General features: G+C 53.8%; 1 protein-coding gene across 1 annotated transcript in view; it reads left to right on the top strand.

Moving 5' to 3' along the window:
- Positions 1-14,258, top strand: part of CACNA2D4 (calcium voltage-gated channel auxiliary subunit alpha2delta 4) — a 108,032-nt gene extending 93,774 nt beyond the window's left edge. The window contains exons 30-38 of the mRNA XM_037847314.1: positions 6,480-6,550; positions 6,982-7,057; positions 7,588-7,640; positions 7,960-8,006; positions 8,288-8,308; positions 10,586-10,703; positions 12,462-12,574; positions 12,827-12,909; positions 13,728-14,258. Coding sequence (XP_037703242.1) covers positions 6,480-6,550; positions 6,982-7,057; positions 7,588-7,640; positions 7,960-8,006; positions 8,288-8,308; positions 10,586-10,703; positions 12,462-12,574; positions 12,827-12,909; positions 13,728-13,832 — 687 coding nt within the window. The 3' untranslated portion in view covers positions 13,833-14,258. The remainder of the gene's footprint in view (positions 1-6,479; positions 6,551-6,981; positions 7,058-7,587; positions 7,641-7,959; positions 8,007-8,287; positions 8,309-10,585; positions 10,704-12,461; positions 12,575-12,826; positions 12,910-13,727) is intronic.
- Positions 14,259-17,129: the final 2,871 nt, after the last annotated feature.

Below are 17,129 nucleotides of genomic sequence, written 5' to 3'. Positions count from 1 at the left end.
GTGGTCCACTTGTGTTTCATCACGTTTTCCTCTTGGTAGGAGAGGGGCGCGGGGGCTGGTGGTCCCGATGTCTTTCCCAGGAACCTGTTAATCCCTCATTTTGATCACCCAGGCGCCCTTGCCTTTCCTCCTGTCCCCTTAGACCATCTCACTCTCCACCCTGAGATGGAGCACTGGTCTGTTTATTGTTTCTTGATTGTTCTGGAGAAAACCAGGTGACAGCAGTTGAGATCAATGGTGGGAAGGAGGCTTTGACTTTCTGGTGATCTCCATCCCCCGTGCTCCAGTAACTGAGACATCTCCAAGGCTCCTGTGGGGTTGGCTTTGCAGGGGCAGAGGGTGAGCCCTGGAGGCTGGAGGACTTTCGGAGAGGGCGGGAAGCCTGGGCATTGGGCCAGGAGGCAGCAGGACAGAGGGAGAGGACAGCCAAGTCCAAGAGACGGCTCTGGAGCAGGCGTTGGCAAACTTCTCCTGTAAAGGGCCAGACAGTACTTATTTTAAGCTTTGTGGGCCATGGGGACCCTTCTGCAACCAGCCTGGGGGCATGGCTGCTGGGCTGTCTCCTGGTGCTGGTGGAGTCCCAGGCTGATGGTGAGACATCGAGCCTCATCCAGCTCAGGGCTCATTCTGATAACAAGCAGCTACAAATGACAGGACTACAGCCATCTCCTGGGGGCCTAGAAAGAGAAGCAGGCAGCTGGGGCCAGAGAGTAGCAGCAGCTCTGTGGATCTTTGCAGTATTTATGGTGGCACTGTCACCCTGGATTTGGGGACTCCAAGTCCTTTCGTTTGCCTTTGAGCAGCACCCACACATGGAAGTTTCAAAATGGACGTGAAAGGGGCGGCAAAGCCTGGGAAATCAGACGGGCCGTCAGGCACTTCTCTCTGAGGAACTTGATCCTCTCAGAGCCCACGTCCCCTCCATCCCCAGCTGAATGAGCTGGGGCTGGGCAAGGCCTTGCAGACCAGGGGAAGCCTCTCTGCCTTCACAGGGCGGCTGCAGGAGGGCTGCCTTATGCCCCAGCCCCTATGTTCCTTGGCTCCCCTCTCCCCCTTCCCTGCCTCCCCACAGTCCCACCCAGAGCAGCTCTTTGTCTTCCCCTCCCACTCACCATGTCAGGCGCCCTTTAAGGCTCTCCCTTCTGCTTCCCTGCCTGGCACATGCTCCTGACCCCCTCCATCCCTCCGCGCCCCCCACTTCTCACAGCACATCTTCCTGGCTCCCCTGTGCCCTGTCAGCAGCTCTTCCCTCTGCCTTCCTGGGGCTAGAGCAGTGAGGGGCTCCCAAAGGGCCCTGATCCCCTGGCCGCTTCATGAATAACATTCAGGTCCCCTGAACCCCGAGTCACAGCCTCCGTCCCCTGCAGACGCCCCACAGGGCTCTTCAGGGGGATTCCCCAGAACTGTGCCTGTGTCAACCTCCTGTAGCTGCCCCCTCAAAGTACCGCTGGTGGCTTAACCCAACAGAAATGTATTGTCTTACTGTCCTGGGAGCTAGAAGTCGGAAATAAGATGTTGGCAGGGCCAGGCTCCTTCTGAAGCCTCTAGGAAGCCTCCTTCCATCTCTGCCAGCCTCTGGTGGCCGCCAGCCATCCCTGAAGTTCCTCAGCTGGTAGCTGCATCCCTCCAATCTCTGCTCTTCTGGGCTCATGCAGCGTCTTCCCTCTGGGTCTGTCTCTCTGTCTCTTCTCTGCTTATAAGAACACAAGTCATATTGGATTAAGGGCCTGCCCCACTCTGGTGTGACCTCATCTTAACTATACCATCTGCTACGACCCTTTTCCCAAATAAGCTCACGTTCTGAGATGCCGGGGATTGGGACTTCAGCACGTCTTTTTGGGGGACACAGTTCAACCCCTAAGAGTGAGGCTGGTGCCAGCTCCTCCAGGCTCCTTCCCAGGCACTGCTGTGTGGCCAAGGAGCCAGGGGAGGCTGTACAGACCATGGAAGGAATGAAAGGAAATCAGTCCCCCTTAGGAGCCCCCCACTGCTATCCCACTTAATCCTCACAACCCTTAAGAGACTGAGTTATTCCATTTTAAGAGGAGAAACTGGGCTGTCCCTAGGTAAGGAGGGGATGTGACATTTGCTCCACTGTGTCACCTGATTTGAGCGCTTCCTGCCCACCGGCTGGTGCCCTTGCCTCCAGGGATGTTTGCAGCAGCCTCACACAGGCCAAGGCCAGCCGGAGTACCCCTCAGCTCTGCCCCACCTGCTCCCTGCCCCAGGCTCTGGGGGGCACCTCACAGGACCCCTCCTCACCTCTGCCCCTCCCCACTCCCTGGCCCTTCCAATCCTGCCTTAGAGCAGAGGCAGCCCAGTGGATCACTGTTTATGGGTCATCCCCAATGAAAGCGGAGCCCCCCTGCAGTTTGGCCTGGCTGAGCAAACCCAGGCAGCCCGGAGCCCCCAGACCCCTTTGCAGTGCTGCGGATCTCAGAAAACCTCAGTGCCCATGCTGGCTGGGCTCTGGACACTGGGACAGGTAAGGGCAGCAGGGCTGGCTCCCCCTGGCCAGCCTGGGAGTCCCAGACCAACAGGGTGCCCGAGGTTGAGGGCTTGCACCTTGGCTTTGAAGGTTCAGCCGGTTCACCTACTTTAAGGGGTCCATTCACTCTGACCTCGTTCAAATGAAACTCTCAGTTAGGAATTGTGCTCTGCTGCCAGGAACAGAGAACCCACTACAGTGGCCCAAAAAACTAGAGGATTATTCTCTCACATAAAAGAAGACCGGATGAAGGCAGTCTGGGCCTGGTAGGGCTTCCTGCAGTCAGCAGGTGTTCCCATGCTTGAGATCAACTGGCCCACTTTCCAGGCTAGAAGGAGGGGGAACAGTAGGTGCTTCCCACAGCAGAGGCGTCTCCCTCGAAGTGGATTCCCAGAAGTCCTGCCCCCTAACTTCTGCTCACATTCACTGGGCAGCCTTAGCTGCAAGGGATTCTGGGAAATGTAGTCTTTTAGCTGAGCACATTGGCACCATAATGAATCAGGGTTGCCTTAGAAAAGAGGAAGAGAATGGATATTGTCTGCCATGGTGACATATCTTGGAAAATCAAGTTGTGTATTTACAGAAGAGAATCCATTTTTATATTTCCAGGATCCTTGTTTTACTCTCAGGGACCTCCCCTCTCAGAATCAAGAGTCTGAATAGCAGAGTCGTTGGTGAACAAGCCTAGAACTAGGAAAGAATGGGACAGGCTTATGGAATTTTGGCAGTCACATTGGAAGCCTCATTCCCACTCCTCTGCACTTCCCTAGGGAGCAGAATACTCAGGTCATTCATTCATTCATTCATTCCCTCACCCATTCACTCACACCTTCCTTCACAAATGTGCACTGAGCAATAACCATGAAAAACACACTGTGCCATGCTCCGGTTGCAGAGAGATGGATTTCTGCTCTGTTGGACCTCACTGTCTGGTGATGGAGCCATGACACACAAGTGGTAACTGGGATAGCAGAAGCAATCCCAGCTATGAGGGATCACTCAAGCTGGAGGAATCAGGGAGAGTCTCAGGGAGTAAGTGGCTTTATGGCTCACTTTGAAGGACTGCTCTCTTCTCCCCGGAGGCCCTGACCCATCCCAGCTTCCCTCTGCCCTGCCCACCACCCTCTTTAATGAAGCCTTCCCGGGCCTCCCAGTCAGAAGGAATGGGCTTCCATTTGTTTAGGCCGCTATGAGAAGAGCCAGTATCAGACCATGTTTCGGTTTGCTAATGCTGCCATTTTGCAAAACACCAGAAATGAATTGGCTTTTTAAAAAGGGGGCTATTTGGCTAGCAAGTTTACAGTCTGGAGGCCATGAAAATGTCCAGACAAAAGCATCAACAGTAGGGTGCCTTCACTGAAGTACAGAGATGGCATCTGGAAAACCTCTGTTGGCTGGGAAGGCACGTGGCTGGGGTCCGCTTGCTCTGAGGTTGCATTTCCAAATGGCATTCTCCCAAGATGTTTCTCTCTAGGCGTCTGGCAGTGTTCTCTTGGTTTCTCCCAGGCAAACTCTGGAGTAGCAAAAGTCTACTTTCAATGGTCATCTTCAAAAGGTCTCTCTTGGCTGCAGCCAGCATCAGGGGTCCGCAACTCCAAGCATGTCTCAGCGTCAGCGTCAGCAAGTGTCTGGGCCTGTGTGGCTCTTTTAAAGGACTCCAGTGACTAAATCAAGACCCACACTGAATGGGCAGGGCCACACCTCCATGGAAATAATTCAGAGTTGGGTGGGTCACATCTCTAGGGGAACAACTTAATCCAAAGATTCCAACCTAATCAACACTAATACGTCTGCCCCTACAAAATTGCATCAAAGAACAGGTGTTTTGGGGGACATACTACATCCAAACCAACAGACTGCCTTGTTATGGTTAATGTGCTCCTCTTGGTTATGGACCTTTCATTCATTTTTGCATCATTCTTGCTCAGCAAGTAAGGATCTTGCAAAAGAAAGGTGCTAAAAGATAGTTTTTGGTGGTCATGGCATTTCAGGCAAAGAGATAGCAGAACCTTGGACAATTCTGAATACCTCTTGGTCTCCAATGCTTGTTTTGTTCCTGTTTGCATCTGTCATTAACCTGACAGCTTCTGACATGACAATTTTTGCCAAACATTTTATAGTAGTTACACCCTGACACTTTGATTTGATACATAAGCTATTTCCAAATCACACTGTAGGATGTAAGGACTCTCTTCTTACTAAATTCCAATTCAGAAAGTGACCTTTCCTGATTTCATCCCAGGTTCCAGGGTTGGACCTCTTTGGAGGCCAGTGACCCTCTATGTGCTTGATTATAAGGTAAACATTATAAACTGTGGGAGTATTAGTAGGCAATATTACCCCAATATGTTATCATTGTCTCTTTTTTAGAGACAACTTCTCTGATTGCAGCGTCCAGGAGCTCACATTCCGACGGATCCTGTCAAGGATAAATCTCTACTTCCTTAAGAAAGATTACTGGAGCCTACCCAGCTGTCCAGGCAGGATCCCAGATAATAGCCTCACCTGCAAGTCAGTCAAGCCCTGTGCCCCAGCACTCATGCCAGGGTGGCACTTCTTATTAGCAGTTATAACACATTTCCTTTTTTAAAGTATTTCATTGTGTATTTTCCATGGAGTTTCCTCCATGTAAGTGGGAATTCCCCCACTCCCCGACCTCCCACTCAGCTTCCACCTCACTCTATCTCTTTGATCCGGTTTGTCCCACTCACCCATCTCCCCTCCCCTCCAGCCTGTCCTGAAGCGCGATTGAAGTGCCCCCCCACCCCCCACCAAAGGCCTGGGAAGGCAGGCCTGGGGTCAGGCCCTGGAGCCAGAAAAGCATCTCTACGGGGGAATGTGACGTGGCCCTTGACTGGGGCTCCCCCCTCCCTTCCCCATACCCAAATTTCATACTGACCGAGCCTGTCCACGTAGCACGGCACTTTGGGGAATTCAGAGATCAGAAAGAGATGGCCCTGCCCTTGAGCAGTTATCAATACAACAGACAAAAATGACAACTAGATCTATTATCAGAATGTGAGCAGACTGCAAGAGCAGGCAGGTGACGTGCTATCTGAGTGCAGAGGAAGGAGGGCTTAATTCCGATTGGGAAGGACAAGAAGGAAAGTTCCCTGGAGCAAGGCCTGGGGAAGGGTCCTCGAGGCAGGAGCACAGCCAGCAGAGGCACAATAGCGTCTTCTGGCTGCCACTGCCTGGCACACTGTCACAGCTTCTCCCCTGCAACTGGTTAATAAAATGAGGGGCAGCGGGGTGGAGGGAGCCCCTATTTGATTCTATAGGAAATCAAGAAGACAGTGGCCAAATCCAAGCCGAGTTTAGGGAAGGCAATTCTGGTGAGGAGGGAGAAGTGGCTGCTGGGAGAGGACAAGGGTCCCGGTTAAGTCATTGTCCGTGGGTAGGGATGGTGGGTGGTAGAGCCTCAGGACACACTGGTTAACTGGAATTGGGGGTGGGGGGTGACAGGATGTGGGAGGTGAGGGAGAGGGCAACCAAAGGTGGCCCCAGAGTTCTCAAACTTGTTTGCCCTGGTGATAAGGACACCAGGGTATGTGACAGGGCTCTGTCCTTTTTGACCACGACCCACAGAAAGAAATACATTTACACCTGATCCAGTACAGACCCCCATGGAGGCACACTTACAACATACATAACAAATCATGTTTCACCAAACTTTTGTTAACCTTGCAACAAACGCATCACACTGAAATTGTTCTAAGGAGTTCTATAGCATGTTTTAAAATTTGATTGCAGCCCCTAGATCGATTTCATAGCCCAGTGATGGATTAGAAATCCCCGAGAGAGAAAGGGAGAGAGAGAGAGAGAGACAATGGCAGGAGGAGCCATTAGAGATGAGGGATTGGGTGGAAGGGATTCAGTGTGGATTTAGGGGGAGAGGCTAGCTGACTGCTGAAGCAAGCCCTGGGCTCAAGTAGTAGATTGAAGTCTTCATCCTGCTTTCCTGCTGTCCCTCTCCTTCTGCCCCTCACAGACGGGAAGATTTCTGGGAGAGGTGGAAGGTGCCGTCATGACGCAGCTGCTAAGCACAGGGATGTTCAGCCAGTAAGTGGACATGCTCCCCCTACCTGATTTTGCAAAGTCAAGATCCGGTGCTAAATCATCCAGACAGCTCTCGGGACCCTGAATTCAAAAACCCACAATGAAAAAGCCCCAGAGAGCTCCAAAGGTGACCTTTCTGGAGCCAGGAACTCCACATGAGGTGCTGGGGTGGGAGGAGAGGGGCGTAAGTTCACGTGGGCATTGCTGACAGGGCCCCCCCGCCCCCAGCTCAGCCCTTAGTGGGAAAAGCCGCTCAAAGAGCAAGCCCTCTCCTATTTTCTTTAAACCTTCTACCGTGGTGCAGCCAAGTAGTTCTCCGGGCATGCAGCCTTCTGCTCTGCCTCGCCTTATCAATCAGGGCAAAGGCAAACCCCAGGGGCAGGAGTGGGGCTGGGGTGGTCTTGAACTCACAGCCTCCCGTTTCTGATTTTCAGAGTGACCATGTATGACTACCAGGCCATGTGTAAGCCCCCCCATCACCAGCACAGTGCGGCCCGGACCCTGGTCAGCGTGAGTGTCATCCCTGCCCTTCCTCCCGCAAGGCGAGACGGCGCAGCCTCAGCCCTGTCCTAGACGGAGGGCACAGCCAGCACTGCCTGCCTCGCCTGCTCCCCGCTCTCCCCCAGCCCCGGGCAGTCTGGTCCCGGGACCCTGCTCTTGACTGTCCCAAAAGCCCTCTCCAGCTTGCTGCACTCACCCCCAGCCTGGAGGTCTTGTCTTGGGGGCTGAGGGAACTGCTCTGGCAGAGGGAGTAAGGCTGCAGCTGCCACCCCCCTCCCCAGCTCCGTCCCTACCTCAGCCCCTGGTGCTGCACACAAATCTGCACCAAGAGGAGGGTTTGACCCGGCTTCTTGATGTGCATGGTCTAACCCTGAGGTGTTTGACCCGCAGTGGGAATTTCCCAGGTAACTCAGCTTTGCAATGCTCCCTCTGGTGGGAGAGGGGTGGGGGGGGGGTGGCTCCTCTCTGCTCTCTCTAATGGTGGTGTAGAGGGAAGCTTTGGGAACTGCATGTTAACAGGGGTCCCCTCTCCCTTCCAGCCAATCCCTGCCCTCCTGACGGCTGCCAGGTGGCTGATGAATGAGCTCTTGCTGTGAGTGGGGGTTGGAGGTGGGCCTGGGGATGGGGGTGGGGATGGGGGAGACCAGCTTAGGAGGGAGCCCCAGCAGAAGGGGGCTCCATGCTAGGGACAGGTCCCTGGGGAGGGGCACGGTCTGGGTGGACCTGGCTACCTGTGTGTGGCCGCTCCTCTCTGCACCCACATCCTGGAGGGGCCTCTCTGCTCACCTGGGAGCCCTGCAGGCAGGAGTGGGGAGAGGCCAGAACCCCTGGGAGCTGCAATGCTCCAACCCCCTGGGGACCCAGGAGGGGGAGGCAGGGAGGCCCCCCAGACCCAGATCTGTGTCTGACAGGTTCCTGCTGGAGGGCAGTACCTGGCGTGTGGACAGTGGGGCCGAGGGTAAGTGCACGGGATGGGATGACGGTGCTTCATGCTTCACGTCCACAATTCCGCCCTGGGGTGGGTGTCACAGAGGTGGGGAGCAGTTCCATGCTCCTATATCACCCCACTTGGCCTTCTCTCACCCCCTTCCTCTCACTGCTGGCTCCCTTCACCATCCTCTCGGGACACCACTGCTCCATGTGACATCATCCGTGCCATGTGACCTCATCACCCCGTGATCTTGTGACCTCATGTGACATCATGCCCTTCCTGTGCCATGCCCCTCATCTGGGTCTCAGCCAAGGCTGTCTTCCATCACTGTAAGTGGCATTGACGAAGACAGGCCTGGCAGGTCCAGGCAGCTGGGGAAGGGGGGTGTTGCGGGGAAGGATGTGTGGGTCCATCTGCTGCACCCCAGGGAGGAACCCAAGAGGGGGGCTGTTCTCTTCATCCGGGGCACCTGGCTTGGGGCATCCTGAGTCCCCAGTTTAAAGCACCATTCCTTCCCACACAGGCACAGCCCCACCCCCAGGAACGTAAAAGACTCCCACCCTCTCCTTGGGTGAGAACATTTTAGATTCCCAGAGAAACAGGGTGATGTGGTACAGCCAGGCGGGTGGGAGGCTGCGGGTGATGGAAAGCACAGCATCCGCCGGCCCCCAGCAGGGTCAGCCTGGGGCCTGGGCCCTGTGGCTTTTGGGGGTACACTCCCCCGCTGACCTAGCGTCTGAGGGCAGAGTTCCTTAAAGGCAGTACCTGGTGGTCAGTCCCCACCACAAATCAAAGAGAAATCCCCACTCTCAGCCCCACCTCCAGGGCAGCGGTGAGTCTGATCTTTAAATGCAAAGGGAAATAAAACCTCTCCCACTCCCCAGGGGCCTGGAGCCCCCATAACTGCACAGGGTAGCCCCACTTTAGCCAGGTGTGCTCCACTCCTCCGTGGCAGTAGAACTTTCACTGTGGGCTCTGGAACACCCCCTGTGCCTGGCTGCACCCCCATCCCTTCCCGTTTGTCTCAAAGTTTGGCTTGCCCGGTACAAAGGTCTTTTCTTCCCATGTTCTCTGCCCGTCCCATCCAGGACTGACTTTGGCTCACGAGGCCCCTCTGGCTCTCGGCTCCTCATTCCCAGACTCCTTTTGGAAGTCATGCCTGGTCTTCCCAGGGTGGCTCTGGGGGACAGTTCACAGCCACTCAGTGTTTCGTGACAGGAGCCAGGAACCTCACCTCACAGCCTTTTTAGACACAGGCCGCTTCTCCCCTGCAGGGAGCACGGAAGCTCTCCCAGGGCGGGGGCCGGGGCAGGTCTCCGCTCCTGTCTCTCTCTGTCAGCAGCTGAATCTTGACAATTTTAGTTCTTGAATTCTGAGGATTTCCCGCAGTCTGCTGTTGAGAATTTCTCCTCTGTCCCCTGGAGCTCCTTCCCTCTTTGACCAGCAGGCCTGGCCTGGGCTGGTCAGCAGTCATTGTCCTCAGGGAAAGAGCACTGGACTGGGAGTCCACAGAGCTGGGTTCAAATGAGGCGCTGCCTGCCCCTCCCCAGCCGTGTGACCGGAGGGAGTCGCCGAATTGGATGCTGCTGTTGTAATTGTTCCTGTCCTTGTCGCTGAGGGTAGCCAGCCCACCCAGAGGGACTCAGGCGGCACGCCCAGCCCGAGCCACCCCACCCGTGCAAGGCCAATGTGACGGAGGCTGCCCTCTGGTCCGGAAGTGGCCCTGGAGGTCAGCCTGCCCGGGTGAGGCCCGACTGGGTGCTGTGGCTCTCAGGAGGGAAGTTTCTGGGTCTGGGAGCTAAGGAGACCTATAGCTCTCCTATTAAATCCCGCCAGATCCTGAGATGGTAATGCCATACCTGTGCCTCTATAAAACAGGGTGAAAATGGTCTGCCCTATCTATTTCACAGATACACCATGAGAACAAAATGAAAAGCAATGAAAGTGCTTTGAAGAAATAGCAGTGCCCTATAAACAAAGTGGTGCTGCTATTTTAAACAAAATAGTGATCTCCCTAGCCTGTGAGCCGGCCCTGATGGGCTTTTTGCCTCGGGTGGCCCTGGCAGGGACAGGGCTCCAGGACAGGCATCCAGGGCCTCTGCCTTTCCTTTTGCTAAGTCCTGTTCACCGCTCCTCTCACCCTTTCCTCAGTGGACTGCAGTGCATGGCACAGCCCCCACCGAGGCCCATGTACCCGGCTCTCCCAGCCAGCAGCCAGGCCCCGACCCCCCATCTCTGCTCCATGACAGCTCTGTGGGGGAGCGTGGGCTGGGCCACAGGGTCGAGGGGCAGCAGGCACTTGTCTGGGAGCTGCATCTTCATGGCACTGTAGCTAAATTTGAGACAATGTCCCCTGTCCCCAATGAAGGGGAGGGATGATAGGATTGGGGAGGCTAAAGTCTCACCCCAAGACTCTTCCTGGTTCCCCTTCCACCTTTGCATGTCCTGAAAACTTTCTAACCATTGAGCCTTCTGCAGGGGAGTTTCCCTAACTTGCGAACTCCCCAGCTCTGAAGTGCTTGGTGAGTTCCCACAGAGGGTGACTTCCAAGACCCCTTTCTAACTATGAGGTGCCCTTTCCCACCCCCGTGCCTGTCTGCCCGCAGCCCACAAACACAAGAAGCAGGACCTGCTGCAGCCGTGTGACACGGAGTACCCTGTGTTTGTGCACCGGACGGCCATCCAGGAGACCAACGGGATCATCGAGTGCGGGGCCTGCCAGAAGTAAGGCCCCGGGCAGCTCCGCCTGTCCCTGGTGGAGGGCACACTCACCCCTCCCCTGGCGAGGCAGACTCGAGCAGGGCTTTGTAACCACCAGGGAGCCGTCTCCAAAGTGGGAGAGGCAAATGGGGGGTGGGGGTGGCAGGTTGGGGACGGGTGATGCGCCTAAGAGAAAGATCACACACACACTCCAGGGCTCTGTTTTTTCTGCCTCACTTTCCTTAGGGAAGGAAATGCAGGCTAAGGCAGAAGGAGACGAGGTGAGGAGGACAGGGGGATGTTGGACAGTAGTCCAAAGGCCAAATCCCCTGTTAGCCAGGTCATCCGCCACCCCTAGGCCCCCAAAGCCAGCTCCAACAGAAAAGGTGGTTCCACACCCTCTCCCTGTGGCCTCTCCAGCACTGTTCTCATTCCCTGCTTAGGGACAGCGCTAGGGGGCTCCCACTCTTCTAGGGGTGGCTGGCAGGATGGGTTAGAGAAAAGAAACTGGTTAGCTGTCCCTTAGAAATCCAGTTCTGTCCTGAGAGACCTGGGAAAGCTCAGGGGTGTCTGGGGCTGGAAGTGTCCTCACAGGCCCTTCCCAGATTGTCAGGGCCTCAGCCTCTCCCTCCCACGTGGGTGCCCGGGCAGGCCTTGTCCTGCATGGAGGCCCTAGTCCGGCGGGCTCTGCCATGTGCCGGCTTAGGAGGGCAGCGAGGCCTTATCAGGGGTCTCTCCTGGACCTCCTGCCCAAGGAAGTTACGCCAAGGCCAGAAGTCACCAGGGGCTGCCCAGGATGCCATTTAGATCAGAGACCTTGAACAAATTTTTTTTAATCATGTAGCACCTCAGACTTTGGCATCAGGCAGATTTGGGCTTTCAGGCTCTTACTAGTTTGTAATATTGGGTGAGTCTGTAACTTCACTGAAGCAGTTTTCTTGGGACTGTTCTTATTTATTCAGCACTTAGCTCAAAGGTGTGTCATGCAGATAAAGAAAATGGTGTGGTGTAAATCAAGGGCTGTAAAACAGACAGACTTGGGTTAATAAACTGGCTCTAATACTTCCCAGCTGTGTGATATAAACCAAGTTAACCTCTCCTAGCCTCCATTTGCCATCTGAAAAAGGGGATAATAATATCAACTTCATATAGAGCTGTGAAGGTTAAATATTTATGTGTGTAAGTATATATTTATTTATTTGTTTACTTTGTATGTCTGTGTGCATCACCCAGCCCACAGGAAATGCTCAGTAAGTGGCAGCTATGGGTGTTATGTAATGCACCAGGCCTGGGCCTAAGAGCTTTCTGTAAAGCTCTGCTTTGTCCCCGTTCCAGGGCTCCCGGGCTGTGTGCAGGACTACTCTGCCACCTTGTGGCCACATCTGAGCACTGCCTCTTCCCCTCATGCACTGCCCCCATCCTGCTCATGCAAAGCAAGGATAACCACACATCCCTTTTTGTTTGAGACAATCCTGATTTATGCTGTCCCCGCATATATTAATAACAACTCCTTCCATCCTTAAGAGTGTCCCAGTGCATGCCCCCCACACACACACACCTTCTCCAATCTGCTAGGAAAAGAGCAGTGCAACTGCAAAGGCTTGTGGGAAAAGGCCAATAGCACTGAGTCATTTGCCTGAAGCTGCCCCTGGTCTGGCCTGCCCGTTACCCCTTACCCCAACCCTGCACCAAGTCTTCAGAAGTTCTTTCCTGGGGCCCTTCTTGTGGTAGCTGCTGAACCTGCCATGGAGACATTCCCTGATCCACCTCTTTTTGCTGCAGGATATTTGTGATGCAGCAGATTCCCAAAAGTAACCTCCTCCTCTTGGTGACAGACTCCACCTGTGACTGTAGCATCTTCCCGCCAGTCCTGCAAGAGGCTAGAGAAGTCAAATATATCCTTCCCAATCCTCCAGGATGGGCGGAGAGTGGGGTGGGGTGAAGGGCATGTCACTGAGGGCCTAAGCACGCCCCCCACATCCCCATCCTCCCCCACAGATTATCGCCATTTGTCCTCCAGTGCTGTCTCCCAGCCCCCTGAAGCTGCTGGCACAGCAGCCGGTCCCAGCAGAGCAAGTTCTTCCAGACCTGAGTCTCCAGAGTCTTCTCCAGCCCTAATCTATTGACCTTAACAGTGAGCTGTGCACACAATGCCTCTGTCAAGTGTGACAGGATGCGCTCCCAGAAGCTCCGCCGGCGACCGGGTTCCTGCCATGCCTTCCATCCTGAGGTGCGGGGCTGGGGAGCAGGGGGTGCGGGGCGGGAGAGACTTTGTGCCCAGATTCTCCACCTAGAGGGCCTTTCTCGGCTGCGAGGCTGCAGCTGTGCACTTGCAGATGGAGTGTCTCTGTACACTAGTGACTAGAAATGTGCTCCAGCTCTGGGGCAGGCAACCATACCCGAGCCTGCACCCTTGGGCTCCCCAAGTCGTGGAAACACTAAGGACTAAGTCAGCCAGGCTACAGAGACAGCCACCCTTCCTGGGGTTGGGCCCTAGGTGAATTAAAACAGCTTTCCCGTGGTTTCCTCATTCCTGCTACACTGAACTCCAAGTGAGCTGAGCTCATGGGAGAAACCACTCTGCACAGTAATGCCAGTGACGGTTCATGGTGCACCCCCCTGTATCAGGTCAAGGGCTTGCTGTGATCATAGTCTTTACAGAGTGACGGTTCATGCTGCACCCCCCTGTATCAGGTCAGGGGCTTGCCATGATCATAGTCTTTACAGGGTGTGGCTGCCACAAATACTCCACACCAAAGATGCTCCCAGACATGCAGGGATTCTTTGAAGTTCTTCTAAAAGGCCAACCCCACAGCCACGCCAAGACTAGGGGCAAGCAGGGAAGGCCTGAGCCCAGCTCTCAGGCCCATGTGCAGGCTCGATTTCTCCTGAGAGGTCGGGGGTCTAAGAAAGGGGGCAGTGCTTCCTCCACTTTCTGGAACTTCCATCTTTTCTTAGGGGCCTGGCCCCATTAGTCCCAGAGAGCCCCCTCCCTATGCCCTGCTCCCTCAGAAAGCAGCCCTCTCACCTCTGGTCTGGGGTTCCCAGGAGAACGCCCAGGACTGTGGTGGTGCCTCAGACAGCCCGGCCTCGCTGCCCCTGCTCCTGCTGCCCCTGTGTGCCTGGGTGCTTCCGCCTCAGCTGCTGCTGTGACACCCACCCCGCCTGACCCTGTGTGCTGGTGAGGTGCTCCTTCCAGAGACATCCTAAAGGGTCGGCAACTGCTGGTCCCTGCCTCCTGAGGTTGCCAGATGGAACAAGAAACCAAGTCCAGTGTCCAAAAGGCCACCCCTCCAGGGTGCCTGGAGCAGCCCTCCCCAGCAGACGTCCTGCCATCCTTCCTACCCCTGCGTCAGGAGTTCAGATGGGCTCGACTTGGACCGGTTAGTCCTACCTATTCTCCAGAAGTCTGGACCTGACCCAAGAAAGGGCCACCTGTTTGTAATGAACGACGTTGGCTTTCAGGAGAATCTAAGGGCCTACAGGGGCTGGGAAAGGCAGAGATGACACGAGGGCAACATGTCCCAGCTACAGCAGCTTCTTCACAGGGACGGGTGGCTCCATTTCCCAGCTGCTGCTAGAAGTTCTGAGTAGGGGGAGGGGGCGTGGGGGGGACAGGGGAGTAAGCAGTAATTGGAAAGACCGAGAAAGAGGAACAGGTAATAAATCCTTTTAGGAAGCATCACCATGGCTGCACCTGATGACCACAAAGTGTTGCTATTAAAGAACTTCTAGAACCTTCTTTACAAAGCCCTAACTTAAAGGGAATTTTGCACTGATCTAATAAAAAGCTGATATACTGAGATGGAGCTGCTGTATTGGACTACGAAGTGAGTTCAGGGAAGGTGGCAAGAATTGCTGCAGCCAAGCAGAGGGGGCCCGGCAAAGAGCAGTCCTGTTTGGTGGTGTGGGCAGGGATCTCCTGAGGCCCAGCTCCAGCTTGGTCAGACACTGGCCCTGACATACAGGTCCCATCGTGGCCTTTTTCTGGCCAGTGGGACCACTTCACTCTGTCCCTGCGGAGAAGTCCTTAGGGTTGGAACTCTGGGGGATACTCCAATTTGCGAAGCAGAGCCCTCTGGGAAGGGAGCTGTCTGGGAATTGCCCAGTCTAGGATGAGGCAGTCCTGGGGCTTCTGCTTCCCTCCCTTTGACTGGAGCAGAGAGACCTGGCTCCCCCCGGGACATGGCAGTCTCCAAGGTGAACGCAACAAAAGGGCAGAACCAACCTCCAGTGGGGAGGCCAGCAGAGTCCAGGGGCCGTGGACAGCGCAGGAGCTCAGGGGCCCTTTCTCCCCCATCCTCCAGCACCCTCCACACTTCACCCTGGGTACGCCCGCGCCATAGGACACATTCATGACAGTACTTGAAAAAAACCTCACATTATAGATTAAGTCCTCACAACCATCCTCTGGGGTGGGTATTGATAACCCCATTTGCGGCTGAAGAAATTGAGGCTCAGAGAAGATGAGGGGTTTACTTAAACCACTCACTCAGCCAGTGCACAATAACGCTAGGAGTAGCTGTTTACATGTACCAGGTAAACAATCTGAATTAACTCATTTAATCCTCGCCTCAAGTAGGTACTACTATCAGCCTCATATTATAGATGAAGAAATCAAAGCCTAGAGAGTTTAAAACTGGATTATTGGAATATGAGGATCGAATGGGGTGTTCATATAAAATGTGCCTAAAACTGCCTGGCATATAGTAAGCAAGAAATACATGCGAACCACTATTACGTTACCTCGTTTCACGGAGATGAGCAGGAAGAACTTGAGTTTGGATGCCGGGCATCCGAGCTCAGGGCGTCTCCTTCTTCGTGTCATGGGCCCTAAGCGTGATGGCATGGCAGAAGGAGCCCCTCCTGATTGCCCATGACCACCCATGTGCATCCAACCACTGACGGCCACTGCCCACTACCTCGCACTCTAGGGAACACCACAGGGCTGTCCTTTGGAAGGCTTCTCATCCTCACCAGCCAGGGGAGAGCATTCTGAGGCAAATCTATCAACTATCCTGGCCATATAATTAAAAAGCCATGCTTCGGAAGAGCCGGGACAGCTCCTGGCCTTGCTCTGTCCACCCCACTGGGGCTCTACGCCTCTGCACAGCCAAGGATGGACCACAAGACCTGGAAATTCCTTACAGAAACAATGGGAGGAAAAAACACTACCCAAACTAACCCCACTCTTCTTTACCTGGGAAAACAGACTATTCTCCTGTTTTGCCTCTGGAGGCCAGAATGATTCTTTCTCTACTTTTACCAGAACCATTAAAGGATACCAGGTGGCAGCCTGGCTCAAACTAGAGCCATCACCTTGATTTCAGAGAAGCCAAGTTGGGAACTAAGTCATCTGATAAACTGGGGGACAGGTTACGTACACCTTTGGAATGACCAAGAACTCAAGGCTGCTATCAGATCCTTCTCCTTCAGTTTATTAACCACTAAGTCCACTCAGTAATTCTGGGTGTTTCAGCAGAAGTGCTCTCAGGTAAAGTGCTTCAACAACCACTTCATAATCCTAAGTGAAGCTCTGGTTCAGGAAGGCAGGGGAAGGGACATATCTTAGGGTCAGAAAAGTAAATGTGGGCAGATAGACCACAGACCACAAAAGATTAGAGCAAGGGTTTGGCAGAAAAGCCAGCCAGTCACTAGAGGAAGTTTGAGACATGGTGATCTGGAATAGACACCGCATTGCAGTGAAGGATGTGAAGGACATATTGCTCAGGTTACAGGGCATTTGGCAGAATTGAGATCTGAAACCATCTTTCAGTTCCTAGGCTAGCACAGCAGAGGAGGGATGGGCTAAGGCGGCAGTGAGGAAGGCTCTACAAGCAGGTGGCTTACTTCCCCTGCTCCAATTATTGGTAAAACACATAATGTTGTACCCTCTTCCCGATGCACGCATGGCACCATAAGCAACAGCTACAAGAGCCAACCTGGCCTTGCTTTCACCAAGTCAAACAGTTGAAGGCAGAACAAATTCATAGGTTAGATAGGACACAGAATGGTGAGCAATTCATGCTCAGTGAAAGAAGAACAATATGGCCCATGCTATATCCAAAGAAAAATATTTCAGAGAAAAGGATATTTTCTCTGGGATGATTCTGTTGAAATTCAAACTTGTTCTTATCTATTCCCTCTACAATATCCACAGCATATTTGCCGCTTTTAGCAAGAGACTAGGGAAAAGAAAGCAGGTTATTTGCAGGCCTCAGCTTATCTTTCATCAAGAATAGAATGTGATCCAGTCTTCTATACCAGGATAATATGAGGAAACCCTAAAATTCTATCTATATTTAAAAACAAGAATACAGACTGGGCATTATTATCCAAATACTGGAAATTCCCCTGCAAAAACTAAGGAAAAGGGTTGAGATTTCCTCTTTCTTAAATTACATACAAGGAACTAGGTTAACAAACCCCCAGACCTTTTTTTTTTAAGTC

This window comes from Choloepus didactylus, chromosome 8 (assembly GCF_015220235.1).
Source record: "Choloepus didactylus isolate mChoDid1 chromosome 8, mChoDid1.pri, whole genome shotgun sequence".
Taxonomy (NCBI): domain Eukaryota; kingdom Metazoa; phylum Chordata; class Mammalia; order Pilosa; family Megalonychidae; genus Choloepus; species Choloepus didactylus.
Note: the sequence above shows the minus strand (reverse complement) of the source record. Positions and strands in the feature narration are given on the sequence as shown.